Here is an 18,826-nt window from a genome sequence, read left to right as displayed (position 1 = left end):
TGAAAGGTGGAAATTAGCAACAAAATGAAGCCATTATTGCTGGGCCTGAGAAGCCGCGGCTGGAATGCCTGGGACTGTGTTTGCTGTGTCTCTGAGAAGCCTGAGGGAACCCTGTGCATTCCAGCCGACCAAGACCCCAGGTCTGTGTTTGTCCACAAGGGACTGATTGTACTTGACCTCGGCGGTGATTTAACCATGGAACACCTTGTACTGTCAACAAACATGGAAGACCAAAGTATTCGTCGTCTTTAAGATGGATTTGCATGGGTTTGAAACACCTTCCAGTGCTTACAGTACCATGGTGTGGTTTTTGAACAATGCAAAGATGGCATGTTCACATTAACTTAAGTAATGGAAAAAGATATTCACACACCATGCAAAGGTGGCATTTTCACATTAACTTAAGTAATGGAAAAAGATATTCACACACTTTTGTTGTTGTTGTTTTGTTAAAGCATTTCATATTTCCTGCCAAAAACCTTAACAGCAATGCTTTTAATGAGCTCATCAATTTCGGTGTGCATCCATATTTGGAGAAAAAAATTAACGCTGGATTTGAATTAAATCTTTGTCTTCTAGAAGTGGCTAATTGCGGGCCACTCTTATTATCAGACATGTTTAGATTGAGGGCTTTAGGTGATTAAAAAGAGTTTTTAATCTAGTGTTTTAAATGTAGATGTCTCCTTTAAAAAAAACAACCCTTTCATGATATAAAGCCTGGCTTTTAAAACAAAAACAAAAACAAAACTGGTACATATCAGGTAGTTATTGGCCAGTTAAGTCTGAGAGCTAATATGAAACTGGTATTTGGATTTAATTCAGCTGCATTAGGACAGAGGTAGGATTCTGTGATACAGGGACTGTTATCCTGGCAGTTGTGAGGGATTTTTGTGCCGGGGAGCACTGCTGACAAAGACGGCACTGTGCCGCTCTGTCTATAACTGAGCACTTTCACACTGCAGTTTAGGAGGTGTGCAGCTCAGGAAATTGCTGGCTTTGGCTGGAGCATACTTTAACTGCAAGGAAAATTTTATTCGTCACTCAAGTAATTGGCAGTTTTAATACCTTGTCCATAATTACCTTATAAACAAACGAATATATAAACCAAAGATTGTAAGGCCTGTTATCTAACTTGTAGCCTTATTTGACCAACGGGATAGACACCTGTGGGTCCCCCCGCTCCCTCCCACAAAAAACCAATTTGCTCCGTTTATTGCAGAAAACTAAAGCCAAGCATTTTCTTTTTGTTGTTGTTAAATATAAGTGTAGCTGTACTAGCCCCAGACAGCCTGGGGGCCAGAACCAGATGCAGAGTTTAATGGGAGGTACTGGCTGGGGACGGGAGGGAGGTGGAGCAGGCGGGGGGGTGGGGGGGTGGGGGCGGGTAACTTGGGCACTTCAGGGTTACTCCACTGATTGTGGGAGGGACATCCTGGTAATGCAAACAGTTGGCTTATGTATTTAAGAGAACATTTTTGTCCCCTATAGCGTGGTTTTGCTTAACCCACACACACTAACCCTAAGGCCCTGTGGCTTGTCTCTTGGACTGAATCCATCTCCGGGACCTAAAACTGACTAATTGTCTCACTTGCATTGCCCTGTACCTCACAACTAGATCAAGGAGCTTATACACACTGGTGGATCCAGATGTGGGAAATGGTCGGAATCAGAGGTCGTGGCTGACTTAACTCTAAACAAAGTCTGTAAGATGTTATGGGAATCTGAGGCCTTGATATTTGTGCCTTGTACGTGGAGATGCTAATTCTGTTGTGTGTGTTTTTCACCTTACTGTTATCACAAAAGTTCCGCTCTTACCATTATGCATCACCTTGTTACCTTGCATAGAATTACTTTACAATGGGGTTAGATTCTCAGATGACTTGGACCAAAAAAGAAGATCCCCCCCCAGTCCTTGAAAGTGGCATACAGAGGATTTCAGCACTGCTTTGAGAAGTTTCATTAGTTGTTTACATAGAACATTTAACAACCTTATTCTCTTGTGTGAGGAAAGCAGCACCTGAAGTTTGCACGTATTCAGGAAGACTTCTGTGATGGGTGCCAAACACGTGCAGAACCCTGGGCCCCCTCTGCTCTACCTGTGTGCAAGCACAGCTGAGGCATTTCCAGGGCTTCCTTACTGTGGCATGATGGTGCCTCAGGGAGCCAGGGTGGATTCCCACGTTAGCTTGAAACCAGAGGACAGCATTTTTACAAGGGTGGGAAGTAGTAGGCATTTCTTTAGGTGCATCTCCCCATGAGGCCTTAATTGTCAAAATATCTTTGAAACTGTATGCCATGAAACAAGCCTTCAGGGATTGCTTTGGGACCAATAAGGCCTTATTCTGTGAGGTGCTTTGGGAGTGCTTGGACTATTAGATTGAAAGCTTTAATTTTCTAATTTTAACTGTAATATCTATACCAGAGAAGTGTTGTTGTGGTTAAATGGCAAATATATATATGAAAAAATGCTTAGCATAGAGCTTGGAACCTAATAATGTGTCTTCAACATGATTAGATTCCATGTGCATTCCAAGATGGAGGTGTAGAGACATATCCCTGCATGGAGGGGGTAGTGCACAGTATGACAGACAAGACCACCAGGGTAAGGGCTATGTAAGAACACAGCACAGGATTTTGTGAAAATACATCAAGTTGAACCTAACTCAGGAGCTTTCTGAGATGGTGAGAGGACTGTGAATTATAATAATGCAAAAAAGCTTAATAAACTCAGCACCATAGAAATATATCTGTTGGTAAGAAATCTACACTAATAAAAGAGAAATATGCAAATTGACCATACCTCTGCAACACCCATCAGCCAATCAGGAGTGAGTTTGCAAATTAACCCAACAAAGATGGCGGGTTAATTTGCATACACAGGTCCAGAGCGGCCGGGCGGCCAGGAGCGAAGCCAGGGGAAGGAAGGGCTATTCTTACACGAATCTTTGTGCAATGGGCCTCTAGTATACATATATGAGATACATTTTCTAAGTTTTCTCATTAAGCAGAGGTTAACTACAGACTATGTATAGAAATGCCAGCATGTGGCTTGTATTACATACAGAGTTCTGCCTTCAGAGTGTGTTACTGTTTTTGAGTTGGTTGTAAAGAGAAGACCTTTTGCTTGTAAGTAGACTGTTACCTTCCCAGCCTTTCTACCTTAACATGCTATTTCCTCTGCCAAATGACTGTCTGAAAAGACAAAGATGTAATATAGCAATTAAGATGACCCTCACCTCAGGTTAATTCCTCTTTTCCAGCAAGATGGCCATTTAATGCTGACTTTCGCCTTGGAACCTGTTGTATTGATGACCTCTTAAGAGCTTTGCCTTGGCCTCCTTCTTTTTTTTAACTTGTACAGTGCTCACTAGTAGAACTTTTCACAGTGATAGCAATGTTCTGTGTGCGTACTGTACTGTTTGACAGCCCCAGGCACCCGTGGCTACTGAGGACTTGAAATGTGGCTACGGATGAGTAAGGAATTGAATTTTAACATTTGATTTTACTTAAATTTAAAGAGCCGCATGTGGCTACCATATTGGGCATTCTGGTTTGGTATTCAAGACTTAATGTCAAAATTTTTAAGTCTAATTATTACCAGTGATTATGTAAACTGGGGTGCTCATATGTAATACTGTATAAAATTCAGAGCCCTGAAACACATCCGCTGGTTTTGAAGACTGTGGCAACGTATTGAAACTTGTTATTTCTTAAAGAAAAAGAGATCTTTCTGGAACGATCTTTTAAAAAGCCCCAGTCTGATGAGTATTTTAAGTTCATTGACACCTGAAGTGTGAGTACTTTCCAAGCGAAGAATTAGAGGTAGATTAGGAATCAAGAAGAAGGAAGAGGGAACTAGCAGATTAGTGCCTGGACTGCCAACTCGGTGCTGGGCACTCACATGCCGTTTGGTAGAAAGGAAAAGGAAGAATGAATATTAACAAAATAACAAAGAAAAAGCAGTTTAAGTGCATAGCATTTATGTATTAGATACGTTTGCTCTGACTCCCAGTCTTGTGGGGTGGGCTTTCGTAGTGAATGTCCTGTGGGACCTGGAGCTGTATGCTCTAGGCGTGTCCTTTTTGTGGGTCATTTGGACTCTTCTGTTGTGATTGGGTTCATGGGCGATCTCTCCTTTCAGGCTCTGAGGCTGAGCTGCTACCACATCGTGTGAGTTGTTGTATAGACGCAGTCTCTACGTTGTCTTCAGTGTTCCTCGGTCAAAATACGTCCAATCAGCTATGCTTTTCTTGTTTTTCCAAGCTGACTGTGTGGTATTTTAGCTGTAAATCCAGTCCGTGGCTGGGAGGAAGGGCAGGCACTCAGCCTCCTGTTAGAGTGCAGCCATCTTTGCTCCGAAGTGCATAGCATTTAGGTAACACACCCGTATTTTCATAGGGATGTTCTTCATATTATATTCTAATGTTACAATGTACTGTTTAATTCAAAATGAAAGTGACTAGAGAGATGCTGTTTAACTTTTAAAAAGTACTGTTTAGAGCAGTTTTCCATTTTTTTCTGGAGAGCAAGTTAGGAATAGAGAACATTATTCGCCTTTCCGATTGCCGTACCATTCCTTCTATTATCTTTGCTCTCCTTTCATTCCAGAGCTGGAAACAGGATTGCTGAAATATTACCTGAACAGCTGAAACACTTTCAGTCCCTGGAAACTTTGGACCTCAGCAGCAATAATATTTCAGAGCTTAAAACTGTATTTCCACCTCTACAACTCAAATATCTGTAAGTCAAGATTTCTTTAGCAAAACTATTTAGTTTTTGGTGAAAATGTCATGTTATAACAAGAAAAACCAACTTTAAGATATAACAAACCGCTTATTTTACTTCTAATGGATCAAAAATATAACTTTCTTATTGACTTATAATTTTCTTTAAGTCTGAATAGCCATAATCTTCATTTTACTCTTACAAAAAATTAGACATCCCTTGACTGTTAGAAAACTTACGGGATATAGACTGCTTCTTTAAAAAAAAAATCAGATTTAAACTATTGTTGTTCAATTATTGTTTTATTAATAAGTTCATAAAAATGAAATTAATTTCCAAAGAGTGAGAAACATCTCTAACAAATTTTTATAACTTTCAGATTTTCCAGTTATTCTTTCCCCACCAAAGAGTGTGAATCATAGTCAGTACTGGTCCACAGGACCTAAAGAGCGATTATTCAGAGAGTCCATTGTTACAACTGGTGGTTAGGTTCTGTGCAGATTCTTTATAATACAGACGATGCATGCGCTGTCTTCCCAAAGAAACCAGAAAGAGACGCTCATCTTCGGACTTTCAACAGGTACATCAACAGCAACCGGATCACGTCGATGGAACCTGGGTGTTTCGATAATTTGGCCAGCACACTCCTGGCGTTGAAGCTGAACAGGAACCGGATCTCAGCTATACCACCCAAGATGTTCAAACTGCCCCAACTGCAACACCTGTAAGTACAACATCTCTTAGGTAATGTTTCCTCACCTCCTCTCCACCCCTGGTGTCTGTCCCCTACAAGCCACAATGTGGCAGAAAGAGTTTAGAAGCAAGGATGTTGCCGTCTTCCCTTTGAGAGCCCGAGTTGTGGAATCCCCGGATCAGAGCAAGCCTTAAGTCACCTAGTACAAGCTCCTGCCTGACCAGGCATGTCGGATTGTTACCAAAAGAGTGAACAGTGTAATCATTGAGCAGCCTCTGTACAAAGGCGTCATTGTGGCACTGGAGAAATCATGGGGACTCTCAACAGCTGTGGTTTATGAGAATAATGCCGACAGCTCCAGGAGGCTCTGATAGCTTACGTGGCTGTAAAGAACTGTCTCGTTAATAATGGTGGAATGATCTGCGAACAGGCTCCTACAAAATAGTGGTTTTCAACCTTGGCTGCACATTACAGACACTTGGGGAGCTTTAAAAAAACCCAATGGCCAGGCCACACCCTATACCAATTATATTAGAACCTCTGGGGGTAAGATCCAGGCCTCAGTAATTTTTAAAACTCTCCAGGTGATTCCAGTGTGCAACCAAGGTTGAGAATGACTGCCTTAAAGAGAAAGCATTAAACGTGAAGGATCACGAGAGTAACCAACTGTTGTAAGCACATTGGACAGGATAAATTTATCCCTGTTCCTGAAAAGACCTCATGTCTGAATGTGACATTCATTATTCTAGATCATTTAAAAACAAATATTAATTCGTTTACTTTTATACTGAGTGGACAGCAGTTTTGAAATAAAAGTGTAGTCCAGTTTCAGTATTTTATCATTTCAAAAATACATCACCCATTTCAGAAGGAAATTCACTTACTGTTAATAAATCAACATTTTCCTGGATAAAAATGTTTAGAAATTTAAGACAATATGTAATTTAACGCTGGCTGGTGTAACTACATTGTAGTAATCTGACACGCTATCACTACCTCCAGAATTTGTCCTGTAAGCTGACAATTTAACTGTACTATCCAATGCAGTGAACTGAACCGAAACAGGATAAAAAATGTGGATGGGCTCACCTTCCAAGGGCTGGGAGCTTTGAAGTCTCTGAAAATGCAAAGAAATGGAGTAACGAAACTTATGGATGGAGCTTTTTGGGGGCTGAGCAACATGGAAATCTTGTAAGTGTGGTTTATCATAATTCCTACCCAGACAGTGTGATCACTGAACATTCAGTAGCTTTTGTTTGAAATCCTATCATGTTAAAATCTCATCACTTACAATCATTTATAATTTAGTTTTGTCTCACGTAAAGTGACGGAGAATTTATAAACGCATGGTTGTTTTTCTGCTGAGGTCTTTAACAGAAGCTAACTAGCAACAATAGGAATAGGAATAGATCGTCATCACAGGTCCCCTTTGAAGAGACTAGATAATGAACTCTGGATCCTGCTTTTGATTCGTGTTGTCATTGTAGGCAGCTGGACCATAACAACTTAACAGAGATCACCAAAGGCTGGCTTTATGGCTTGCTGATGCTACAGGAACTTCATCTCAGCCAAAATGCCATCAACAGGATCAGCCCTGATGCCTGGGAGTTCTGCCAAAAACTCAGTGAGCTGTGAGTTGCCTTTTATTCTCCCCAAGTTTGAGAGCAGGGATCATGCCAGAGCATGAGCTTCTTACCACCGATCTGTGAAATTTTCATAACAGTATCCAAGGTGACAGCATTTTTCACATGCAACCTGGTCACAGTTTTGTTGTGGTAAGTTGGGAGACCACGCCGATACTTCAGGCCTGTGGCACATGAGCTGAAGCAATGATGGCTATTTTCAAATAGAGGTGTTTTTCTTAAATTACTGGGATTAGGAATAATGTTTACCTGGGTATTATTAAGGAGGCAGCGTTTTGGAATAAGGATTAATGTGGTTACATTAATATTACCTGTTTTGTTTTTTTAAACAAACCATTGTGTTGAATTAGAAAGTAAAAGCTATGATAGGTTTTTTTATGTTCCTTTTTTTCCTTTACAGGGACCTAACTTTCAATCACTTGTCGAGGTTAGATGATTCAAGCTTCCTGGGCCTAAGCTTGCTAAACACACTGCACATTGGGAACAACAAAGTCAGCTACATTGCTGATTGTGCCTTCCGGGGGCTTTCCAGTTTAAAGACTTTGTAAGTTACACATTTTGCTCTCTGTACAGGAACCTAATTGGTTCCTAAATGTGCCCACTTTTCTCCCAGCAGATTTCCTTTGTTGTGAAGGAAATGTGTGCGGCCTTAGAAGTAGTGTCTTAATCTTTCCCAGATCAGTTTGATTAAAATCCGTCCATTTCACCCACGTGTGTTTCTTAAAGGGATTAAAAAGGACGGTGATCCGCTTGTTTTGGTGATTATACTTAGCCTTCTCAGGATCTCCAGGAAGTTGGTGACTGCTCAAGAGGGAAACAATTTCAAATCCACTAATTTTTCTTTAGAAAATGCAGATTAAAAATTACCCAGAGCACAAAGATCTCATACCAGTTATATCCAGGCTTGATCTCTGTCCAAGAGAAAGAAGAGGGAGTTGATTAACTGACCTTTGAAAAATCTCTCAAACGTTAATTTTAATGTTGCGCAATGGGCTTTTGATTTTTTGCGCTGTCAGAGGCTTTTGCTCTGTTCACTATTTGAAGCATTACATAATTGAAAGACATACTGTATGCTTTGGCGAATGCCTGCTTATGTGGTTGGAACAGTGGTTTTAAAGTTTAATGTATTTTTCAGACTATTCAAGTCTTTCAGAATTTAGTCATCTTGATAGAGGAATTAATAGAGCCCGAGTCAGCTGTCCTGATTTTGGGCAAAAAAAAAAAACTTAAAATGTTGTGGTAAGAAGAGGACAGGGCGTAGGAGTTACGTTGGGAGAGAGAGCGAATTTTCTATTGTTTGGGAAGGGGTGGAGATGATGTGGGGAATTAATGAGGAATTTATTACAAATTACATGCCACCTGGGTGGTGACCTTAGATTTCTGAGTGTGTCCCTAAAGAGAATGCTTGTGTATTTTGTTAAGTACCTAGTACCAGTTTCATAACATCCCTCTGTTATATTAGGGATCTGAAGAACAATGAAATTTCCTGGACTATTGAGGACATGAATGGTGCTTTCTCGGGGCTTGACAAGCTGCAGCGGCTGTGAGTATGATTTGCTTCATAATTTGACTCCCTCTTTAACCTAAAGCAAACAGTGTGTCTTCGTTCAGTCAGTTCCACAAGCTTAAAGAGTGTATAAATAGGTGCTTGGTCTGGTTGCTACCCTGTGTCATTTCCCTAAATGAGTGCTGTTATACAAGATGTATATGAGTTTGCTCTTCTTCCTTGGGTATAAGGGTTTCTATTCCACACTTTGGTGTGTGTAACTTATTTTAATATCTAGATAAGAATTTTAAATTGTGGAATTTAAATTGAGTGCTTAGACTCTAAAGATTATCATTGTGTAAAAATTTCAGCAGTTTGAAATTTTCACTGTTGCACTCTACTCGCAGAAATGTTTAAATGAAGTGACCCCAATATCTACTGAGAACATGGAAGTAGGTTCCAAGCAGTCCAGGATCAAAACATGCTTATCTGTAACCATAAAATGGCCTTGCAGGTGGCCAAATTCTGTACTGTTAGCCGGTGGTTTTCAAATTGAGTTTCATATAGCCCTGAATGTCTGTGGGGCGGCTAAAGAGAAAGTCTCCACTATTACCTGCTTTGTTTTTTAAAGTGCTGAGAAAGTGTCCTTGGAATAAAGTTTCCACCCGTAGGAATGCCTCGCCATTCCTAAAGAGACTTTGAGAATCACTGCTTTAATTTAACCATCAGAGTCATTTATTGAATACCTATTTTTGTTGGGTTCTCTGTTGAATGCTGTGAAAAACATGCTGAACTATATTACTGAAGTAGATGGCACGGAGACGTTTTTACAGAATATATTGTTCAATTCAAGGAAAAAAAGTACTCACAAGTGATTTCAAAAGCAGTTCTTGTCATGAGAATTCTACTCCCAAAATGGTTTTTATTAACGATTCCAATGTAAATTGTGTGTGTGTGTGTGTGTGTGTGTGTGTGTGTGTGTGTGTTTGTTTTTCCAGAATCCTCCAGGGAAACCGGATTCGATCTATTACCAAAAAAGCCTTCACTGGTTTGGATGCATTGGAACATCTGTGAGTAGCTGGAATTTAGTTCTCCTTGGTAGACTAAAATGGGCATTTACTTATGTGTCAGCAAAGATAAGACAAACTAAAATGTAATCTTGTTGACATCCTCTTCATACCATAAAGTACATTTACACATCTGTTTATCTCTGTCTACCCTTCTACCTACCTACTTATCTATCTATCCATCCATCCATCCATCCATCCATCCATCCATCCATCCATCTGTATCTGTCTAGAAGTATACAGGTATATATTTTCCTTGCCATTTAGGGGCATTACTGCAGATTATGTTGGGTTTTATTTAGTTATTTTTCTCAAGTGGTATATATATATATATATATTTTAAACAACCATTTCACTTAGCATAATGTTCTCCAGGTCAAGTGAAATAAGCCAGTTAGAGAAAGACAAGTACCATGTGATTTCACTCATATGTGGAATTTAATGAACAAACTGAACTACCAAGCAGAATAGACACAGACTCATAGATGGAGAGCAGGCATACAGCTCTTGTGGGGGACGGCGGTGGGGGGCGGAGGGCGTCGTGGGGGCAGGGGCGAGGCACGGTGGAGGGATTGAGGAAAAAAGAGAACTCATGGACATGGACAACAGTATGGTGATTGGGCGGGGGGAGGAGGAGGAGTTGGAAGAGGGGCTAAATGGTGATGGAAAAAAATAAAATAAAAATAAAACATAATTTTAAAACGATCATTTATTATGCACTCACAACATGTTAGGCATGATGCCAGGTATATTGTCTCATTAATCCTATGAGAAGACCACTCAGTAGTTATTATTATCTTTATTTCTAAACAAAGAAGTGGAGATTCTGAGGGTTTATTAATCCCATTGTACAGTTAAGAAGGTGACTTGGATATTAGAGAGAAAAAACAGTCCCCACAGTTCTTGAGAGTGACATTTGGAAGGTATTAACACTACTTTGAGAGTTTTTGTTGGTTTGTTGTTTAAGTATAAAACGTACAACTGCTGTTGTTTAATTATAAAACGTACAACTTCTTTTTCCCCCTTTATTGTCCTTTTTCTTGTTCTCTTGCCACTAACCCATCAGTTAGCAACGGACAGACTCAGGACTCAAACCAGGGCTGCCGCTGCCTTCACGGTGTCCCTGCATCACACGAGCTCTTGCCTTCACAGTCTCTGCCACTGGCCATTCTCCGTAACTCCCAGCACACCATTTTGACATGGCACTTAGGGGCTAACCTGTTTTCAGCTTTAGGAGAATGGGCTAGCCAATCATGATAGGAGTCAAAACTTGCCTGAGCACCGAACCAACCAGCTGCTTATAACCATGAGTATATGTTTTATACTTGGACAGTGAAAGTACAAAGTAATCTGGGTATGTCCACTCTCGCTGCTAAGGAAGGCTCATAGCCAGAAGTTTTAATATCTGTTAACTTAGACAAAAGAAGTTGTCCTTTAAAGTATACATTTGGTTTGTGCCCTCGTTTGCCCTGTGTTGAGAGGGAAGATTGCGCTGTTTTCTCTGGGCCATCTTGCTGCCGTGGCCTGGCTTACCTGTGAGGTTGTGGGGGGTTTGGGTGGCTAGCCGTGCTGACAGGGCAGCAGTTCAGGTTGTGGTGGAATGATTGTGCAAAGCAGAATTTGGAAGGCCAGACCAGTATTGCTGGACTTACTGAAACAAGTTATTTTCAAAGGGAAACCAGCCAAAAGGGTTTGTCATCCGACCCATTCCATTTCTGGGAAAGTGGAATTAGAGGAGTATTAACCTCTGCTTCAGTTTGCTAACTCTCCGAGCCTCTTTCCTCTCTGCCCATGTTTGGTACCTTCATTCTGTCTTCTGTGGCCACTCGTCTCATTCAAAATCCTGTTTGTATACTCTGACCCTTGTAAAGAAAAACAGAGTAGTAATCATTGTGGAGAGCACTTTAATTCAAACTGCTTGTAAGTACTAGTTAAAAATAAAATCCGCCCAGAATATTTGCTCATTGTATAAATGTTCTGCCTCAAGTGTTTGTTTGTTTTAGCAAGTACATCTTGTCTAAACACTTAGCCGTCTTTAGTCTTTACAGTAGCGAGTTGTGGGTGGCAGAATTAGGCTAGCAATTAAGCATAGGTTTGAAATTGAAAATAATTGGTTTCAAATCGTATTGCCCTTTTTCCTCCTGCTGAGCAAGGTGGCAATGCCATCTTTTGTGTTGCTGTGAGGAATACATGTAATGTATGTAAACCACTTACCACAGTGCGCATCACAGAGAGTATTCTATACATGATGGTTTTTTTAAAAAGCATAATTATGAGCCATTTTATTTGTGTATTGAAAATGGTTAACTTGAATAATGAGAACTTCAGTAAAATTAGACAGCAGGACAGTTCGGGCCCTTATGAGTCAAATAACCTGTAAGTGGTAATATAAAGAGAATCCCTGTCACCGTGAGGGAACTGGCCTCTGATACAGATATCCTTGTTCTTCAGCCTACACTTCCTCAGGGGTCTTTGAAGTCGACCCATTTGCGCATTTCAACACTGAGAGTGTTTGGTGAATGGAGGGGGCAGTGTGGGCCCAGCCTTTGCCTGAGGGCACGTGGTCACCGTACTTGGCTCTAATCTGTTTGTTTGATTGTTTTTCAGAGACCTGAGTGACAACGCAATCATGTCATTACAAGGCAATGCATTTTCACAAATGAAGAAACTTCAACAATTGTAAGTTTTCCTTCCCGAGAGTTTTCAGTTAAGCATAGAGGGGAAGCCACCATGGGGCATCTCATCCTAGATTATGTCCCTGTAAAATGTGTCTAGCACTTTCTTAATATCCCTGAACTTTTATACCAGAAAGCCAAAGAAAAGTGGAAAGCAATGAAAGGAAAATTCATCCCTTTTGCTACAAAGAGAAGTTTCTTGTTCTTTGTGTGATGAATTTGCATTTTAAATTTGTGAGCCCTCCTGTAGTACAGTGCCCCGTCATAGTCACAAGTGTTCAGCAGTAAGGTGTTTTTGATCTATCAGCACTTCTGTCTCACTAGGTCAGGGAAAAAAACCCCACAAAACTGTGCTGGTCACATTTCTTGCATTTTAAGATGGACTCAAGGATACTATTACATAGGATACGTGTATTGGCTTTCCACATTCATTGTGTTGTTAATATTTACTTGAGTCTAGTTTACTTGTACAAATCTGCATTTCATACAAAACAAATTGAATGTAATTACTCTCCTCAGGCATTTAAATACATCAAGCCTTCTGTGTGATTGCCAACTAAAATGGCTCCCTCAGTGGGTGGCGGAGAACAACTTTCAGAGCTTTGTAAATGCCAGTTGTGCCCATCCTCAGCTGCTGAAGGGAAGAAGCATTTTTGCTGTCAGCCCAGATGGCTTTGTGTGTGGTGAGTGTAACTATTGCCCCGGCCTTTTAGTCATTCTTCTTTTTATGTCTCCCATTTGTCCAAATAATGGTTTTGAATAAATTTATGCTCTTTTCATAAAGCGCTTATTTCTGCTGAGATAGGTGAAAATGGATCTAGAGTTGGCTTATTATTTTAATTTTACAGATGAGAAGGAGTTTTCGTCATCTTCGTTTTGGCATTAGGGTGGTTTGGTGGAAAGAGAAGGACATTGGAGCTCCGGAGAATGGGAGGGTGTAGCGCCAGCCCGTCGTGTAACTTAAATCCCCCGAACCTCGGGCTATACGTATGAAATGGGAACTCTGGGATCTGCGGTCCCAACTCCAGGGGTTGTTGACAGGCTCCCGTGAGCTCAGTGAAGAGACTTCACTGAACCCGGGACAGATGCTGTTTATGTGGAGTAGGAAGAGCAAATCATTAGCCAGTGAAGGATAGGCTGCTAAAAATTTTACTACTGGTGGGTCAAGCATTACAAGCAGTAGGAAATTTATTACAAATAAATCTAAGGTCTGTCGTTTTAGCATCTAAGCATTTCAGCATTAGAAATGTGCTTACCCAAGTGTCACCTACTAGTTAGTAGATCTGGATGAAAAACCCACGCTTTCATCCCCCTGGTGCAGTTTGCTGCCTACTACACGGCACTGTTGACTATTCACTGCCACAGAGACCTTCGTAAAAATGTGTGTGTAGAACGTGAAGTCACAGTTTGCCGAAATTTTAGCACTGTGCGTTAAGATATTACAGAACCTAATTTTACATTGACCTTTAACAATTTTTATTTAAAACTGCTTTGCCTATGATTGTTTAGATAAGTATAACAAAAAATATCTACATTTTTAGGTTGCAGCATTAAACAGTGCCAACAGTTTCTGGAAATAAAACGACTGATGTAGCTTTTGGATCTAAATAAGCTTTTGGCCTTATTCTGTAAGGACCTGAGCTATTCTCACAGTTCTCAAGTTCCCAGATAGGAACTGTTTATTACTCTGAGGCGTACAGTGGTGGGCAAAAGTAGGTTTACAGTTCATATAGGCAATAATATAATAATTAATAAATAATGCAAGAGTAAATTGCATATTCACAACTGTAAGCCTACTTTTGCCCACCTGTATATGCAGTAGCTATAATATTTTATTAACCTCCATAGTGGGGAATGAACATTGATTTACCAGATGAGGATTTTAGAATAATCATACAAAAGAAGAAACTGTCTTGAGCACCACGTGCAGGCATGGCATTGGAAATCAGCAGCATTGGCGTTACCTGAGCATCTCCCACACCCCACCTCTCTCTCCCACACGCACGTCTTTCAGAGAACCCACACAATACATTTTGGTAGATCTAAGATGTTTCCTTCTTCTGGGTTTAGACCATCTCTGAGAAACTGAAGTTCAAAAAGGTGACTTTTCCAAAAAGTAACAGAGAGCTAAAAATAGCTGTTTGGAATGAAAGAGTTGCTTCGCTGTAATTATAATGTAGCCCTGACATGTCGCACAGCGGCTTGATGGATTGTCCCCTGGAAGCCGGGCTCCCAGTGAGCGGGGGAGGTGCTTTCTCTTTCACTGCAGGCTGATTTTTTCTGCTCCACACACAGAGTACTGTGTTTAATACAGGTTCTGTTCATTGCTATCTTTAGTGATACTGATTATCATTATTGATGATTGATTTTTTTTTTTTCATTTTGCTGCTCCTTATATGTGGAGAACATGGGAAGAATTGCAGTTTTCCTGATAGTAGCCTTTAGAAGTGGCCCGTAAAGCCTGGACGTTTCTTAGCTGATTTTTTTCTTGTATTCATATTTAAAAAGCTCCAGGGGTCTGGGATACACTGTATTCCCAAACAGCAGTCTCCTCTCAGTTAATGATGGATAAATAGATCTCTGTCTCTCCTTGAAGAACGGATTCCTTTACAAACACTCCCAGGCTCTCGTTTCAACACTGGGGCGGCTAGTCCATCTGGGAAACACACACCACATCTGAGTAGCTTGTGGACTCTCAAGCCTTAACATGGTTTCATTTCCTCCTCTCCATTTTGAACAGATGATTTCCCTAAACCCCAGATCACGGTTCAGCCAGAAACACAATCGGCAATAAAAGGTTCCAATCTGAGCTTTATCTGCTCGGCTGCCAGCAGCAGTGATTCCCCGATGACTTTTGCTTGGAAGAAGGACAACGAACTACTGCCTGATGCTGAAATGGAAAACTACGCACACCTCCGGGCCCAGGGCGGGGAGGTGATGGAGTACACCACCATTCTTCGGCTGCGCAACGTGGCATTTACCAGCGAAGGGAAATACCAGTGTGTCATCTCCAATCACTTTGGTTCATCCTACTCCGTCAAAGCCAAGCTTACAGTAAACAGTATGTGATCCGACTTTGCCCTTTGCATTTACAGGCACCTTTTAGAAACCAAGCACCTGGTTTGTTCCTTCTCTTATTCCTTATCCTGTCCTCTGTTCTCAGTTCTCCGCCTAATCCTTTCTTCTCCTACCTCTCATTCCACAAAATTAAGATTCTTGGTTATTTGTATCTAAGGAAGCATAGTTTATGTCAACCCGTATGTAGCATGATGGGTAACCCAGAGGTGAACTAGACAACTTGTGCTCTTTGGAGTTCACAGTACACTAATTTGATATGGGAGACCCTAAGCATAGTCTTAAAGCATACCGCCTTTAATGCAAAGATCTGGGTTTGAATTCTGCCAGTTCTGCTTACAGCTGTGTGACTCTGAGCAAGTCACTTAACCTCTCTGTGCCTCCATTCCCATATCTGTCAATTGGGGATAATAGTACCTACCTTATATAGGTATGATAGTCATTAAATAAAATAATTTGTGTAAAGCACTTAGCAGACTGCCTAGAATACAGTAAGTACTTAGTAAAAGCAGTGAGTGTTAGCTGCTGTTAATAAAAGAAATGTATCATCGTTGGCTTTGTGTAGCAGGTAGACAGTTTACAGTGGGATCCTTGCCACTTTATCATTGAATCGTTTGTATCTTCCCTGGTGAAAGATTTTGTTATATGATTTATTAATGCATTCCACAAATGATCGCTGAGGCCTGACATGGAACAATTTTGAGTTCAAATTGTAGGACAAAACACATTTAAAGTCATGGAGTATTAGAGTCAGGAGGGACTTAAAAGGAAAAAAAAAAATGCAGTGGTCAGGGTACAAAGAGATAAATTGATTGGCCCAAGATCTCGCAGATAATTATTGAGGAAACTGGAAAAGAGCCTAAAGACCTTCAGTCTGTAACCTGGAGGGAGTCACGTAATCTTTCCATCTCCACTTCAGATTGTCTTGTGATTAGAAATTGCCCTGCCTTACCTATGTCAGGGACGTTGGTGAGCGTCAAAAACAACAGGCATGAGAACGAGCCTCTGAAACGCCACGGTGCTGACGCCCACATCGTTCCTCTGATTTCAGTGCTCCCTTCTTTCACCAAGACGCCCATGGACCTCACCATCCGCGCGGGGGCCATGGCGCGCTTGGAGTGCGCTGCCCTGGGACACCCGGCCCCGCAGATAGCCTGGCAGAAGGACGGGGGCACAGACTTCCCTGCCGCCAGGGAGAGGCGCATGCACGTGATGCCTGAGGATGACGTGTTCTTTATCGTGGATGTGAAGATAGAGGACATCGGGGTGTACAGCTGCACAGCCCAAAACAGCGCAGGAAGCATTTCTGCCAATGCGACTCTGACTGTCCTAGGTAAGTGGGTGTTTTCAGGTTCTGTGCTATAAATGAGTCCTAAAGGTACTAGCTCACCCAGAGACCCTCAGTGTCAGACCCTCCGTGTCGGAGCCGTGAGGGTGGGAGATGGCCCGAGGACACTGCCCTTTCCTGGGAACAACAAATGGCTTCTCAGACTCTTTGAAGTCAGGAGTGCTTCACACCTTCCCGGCCGTGGCCAGTGAGACGAATCCGCTCTTTCTGTTCCCAGGAGCGGGAGATGCTTTCTCCGTATTGCAGGGTTCACCCGCCCCTGCTCTCCCCATCATGCCATCTCCACCAGTGTCTCAGCGCTACAAAGAGTGTGTGACATAACGTATACATGAACAAATCGGGAAGGACCTAGTGTCTTTTCTCAGCTTACCCCACCACTCTGGAAATCAGAGTTTGTTTTTATCTTTTACCTAAACAAACACTTTTTTAAACATGTGAACATGTTAGTCATGTGTGTATCTGTAAAGGAGTTAAAGTAACCTCTTAACACCACATAATCAAAGTAAATCATTTCCAGAATTTTAATATAGGCCTGGACACCTGGCACTAGGAAGTTTCTCTTTAAAAATTTAAATGTTCTGATTTATTTTTATGCATCAACACACTCTTGTGCTCGAAATTATTTTTATGCATTTTCTGTTTCTGAAAAACGTCTGAGGTATTTTGCTTTGCCCCTCTTCCACCGTCCCCCAACCTTGTCAAGAGGGAGGGAGATTGAGGTTAAAAAATAGTAAGTGTTACCCTTACTTGGTGTTATGAGTAAATGACACCTGGACAATGAAATTCCACGTGTTGTATATATTTAGGCTTTAAAAGAAACATGGGTATTAGTTTGTGGGAGAATAAAATTTTACCTTCCACTTTGAATAAATTCAAGTGCTGGGTCTTACGCAAAACCTGATTTCATTGACAAGATTGAAGACATAACTTGTCATTTCAGAAACGCCATCGTTTTTGCGGCCCCTGTTGGACCGAACTGTAACCAAGGGAGAAACAGCCGTCCTGCAGTGCATCGCGGGAGGGAGCCCTCCTCCCAGGCTGAACTGGACCAAGGATGACAGCCCTTTGGTGGTCACCGAGAGGCACTTTTTCGCAGCAGGCAATCAGCTGCTGATCATTGTGGACTCAGATGTCAGCGATGCTGGGAAATACACCTGTGAAATGTCTAACACGCTGGGCACTGAGAGAGGCCACGTGCGCCTCAGTGTGATCCCTACCCCGACCTGCGACTCCCCGCAGATGACTGCCTCATCCTTAGACGATGACGGGTGGGCCACTGTGGGCATCGTGATCATAGCCGTGGTTTGCTGTGTGGTGGGCACGTCGCTCGTGTGGGTGGTCATCATATACCACACAAGGCGGAGGAACGAAGATTGCAGCATTACCAACACAGGTGTGTAAACAGAAGCTTGGCATGGGGTATAGCAGTCTGTGTGTGTGTGTGTGTGTGTGTGTGTGGCGCGCGCGCGCACGCGCGATCCCGGGGTAATTCTCTTCCATAATGTGTGTCTTGGAGTCTGAGGCCATGTCAGAAGGGTGACTCATTTGTTTCAAGCTGCAGAAATATGGTTAACTAAAAATAGCACCCTGGCCCAAAATACAGCCCATGTTTAAAGATTAATACTTTTTGTGAAAACCTCATCAGAACATCCTGTTGGCTGTGAGATCCGGTGGCCATCATAAGAGTTCAGTAGCCGAACTCCTTCAAAAGATGCTGATGGAGAACCAGGACCAGCCCCTTAGCTCGGAGGTTTATACTCTGCTGTAGGTTTTGGTTTTGTCATGTGTGTGCAGGAATCTAGGGAGGACACTAGTTATTAGGGAGAGGCCTGTATGCAAACTCCTATGAGTAATACGTCAGGACTATTGCAGAAGTCAAGCTTGGTTCCAGAGCTTAGATACTACCCCGTGAAAAGTCTTAACCCTTTGCACTCGCTTGCTTTTTTCTCGATTCCTTTATTCTAATGCTAACCATGTCGAGTCACACTCGACATCCGAGTGCAAAAGGTTAAACCTTTCTTTTTAAACATTGGTTGTTTTTGAAATCTGGGAGGGGCATCCCACAGGCGACAAGGTAGGAGATCCGCTCAGGCTTCCCAGAGCAGTCCTGACT

General features: G+C 41.8%; 1 protein-coding gene across 1 annotated transcript in view; it reads left to right on the top strand.

Annotated features, from left to right (window-relative positions):
- The window catches only part of LRIG3 (leucine rich repeats and immunoglobulin like domains 3), a 50,910-nt gene that overhangs the window by 23,903 nt on the left and 8,181 nt on the right, over positions 1-18,826 (top strand). The window contains exons 4-15 of the mRNA XM_079774495.1: positions 4,609-4,740; positions 5,306-5,449; positions 6,467-6,610; positions 6,907-7,050; positions 7,463-7,606; positions 8,525-8,605; positions 9,547-9,618; positions 12,223-12,294; positions 12,810-12,973; positions 15,031-15,351; positions 16,417-16,698; positions 17,654-18,106. Coding sequence (XP_079630621.1) covers positions 4,609-4,740; positions 5,306-5,449; positions 6,467-6,610; positions 6,907-7,050; positions 7,463-7,606; positions 8,525-8,605; positions 9,547-9,618; positions 12,223-12,294; positions 12,810-12,973; positions 15,031-15,351; positions 16,417-16,698; positions 17,654-18,106 — 2,153 coding nt within the window. The remainder of the gene's footprint in view (positions 1-4,608; positions 4,741-5,305; positions 5,450-6,466; positions 6,611-6,906; positions 7,051-7,462; positions 7,607-8,524; positions 8,606-9,546; positions 9,619-12,222; positions 12,295-12,809; positions 12,974-15,030; positions 15,352-16,416; positions 16,699-17,653; positions 18,107-18,826) is intronic.

Source organism: Cnephaeus nilssonii, assembly GCF_951640355.1.
Source record: "Cnephaeus nilssonii genome assembly, chromosome: 6".
Classification (NCBI taxonomy): Eukaryota; Metazoa; Chordata; class Mammalia; order Chiroptera; family Vespertilionidae; genus Cnephaeus; species Cnephaeus nilssonii.
The sequence above is the reverse complement of the archived record's forward strand: the minus strand, read 5'-3'. Positions and strand labels throughout refer to the sequence as shown.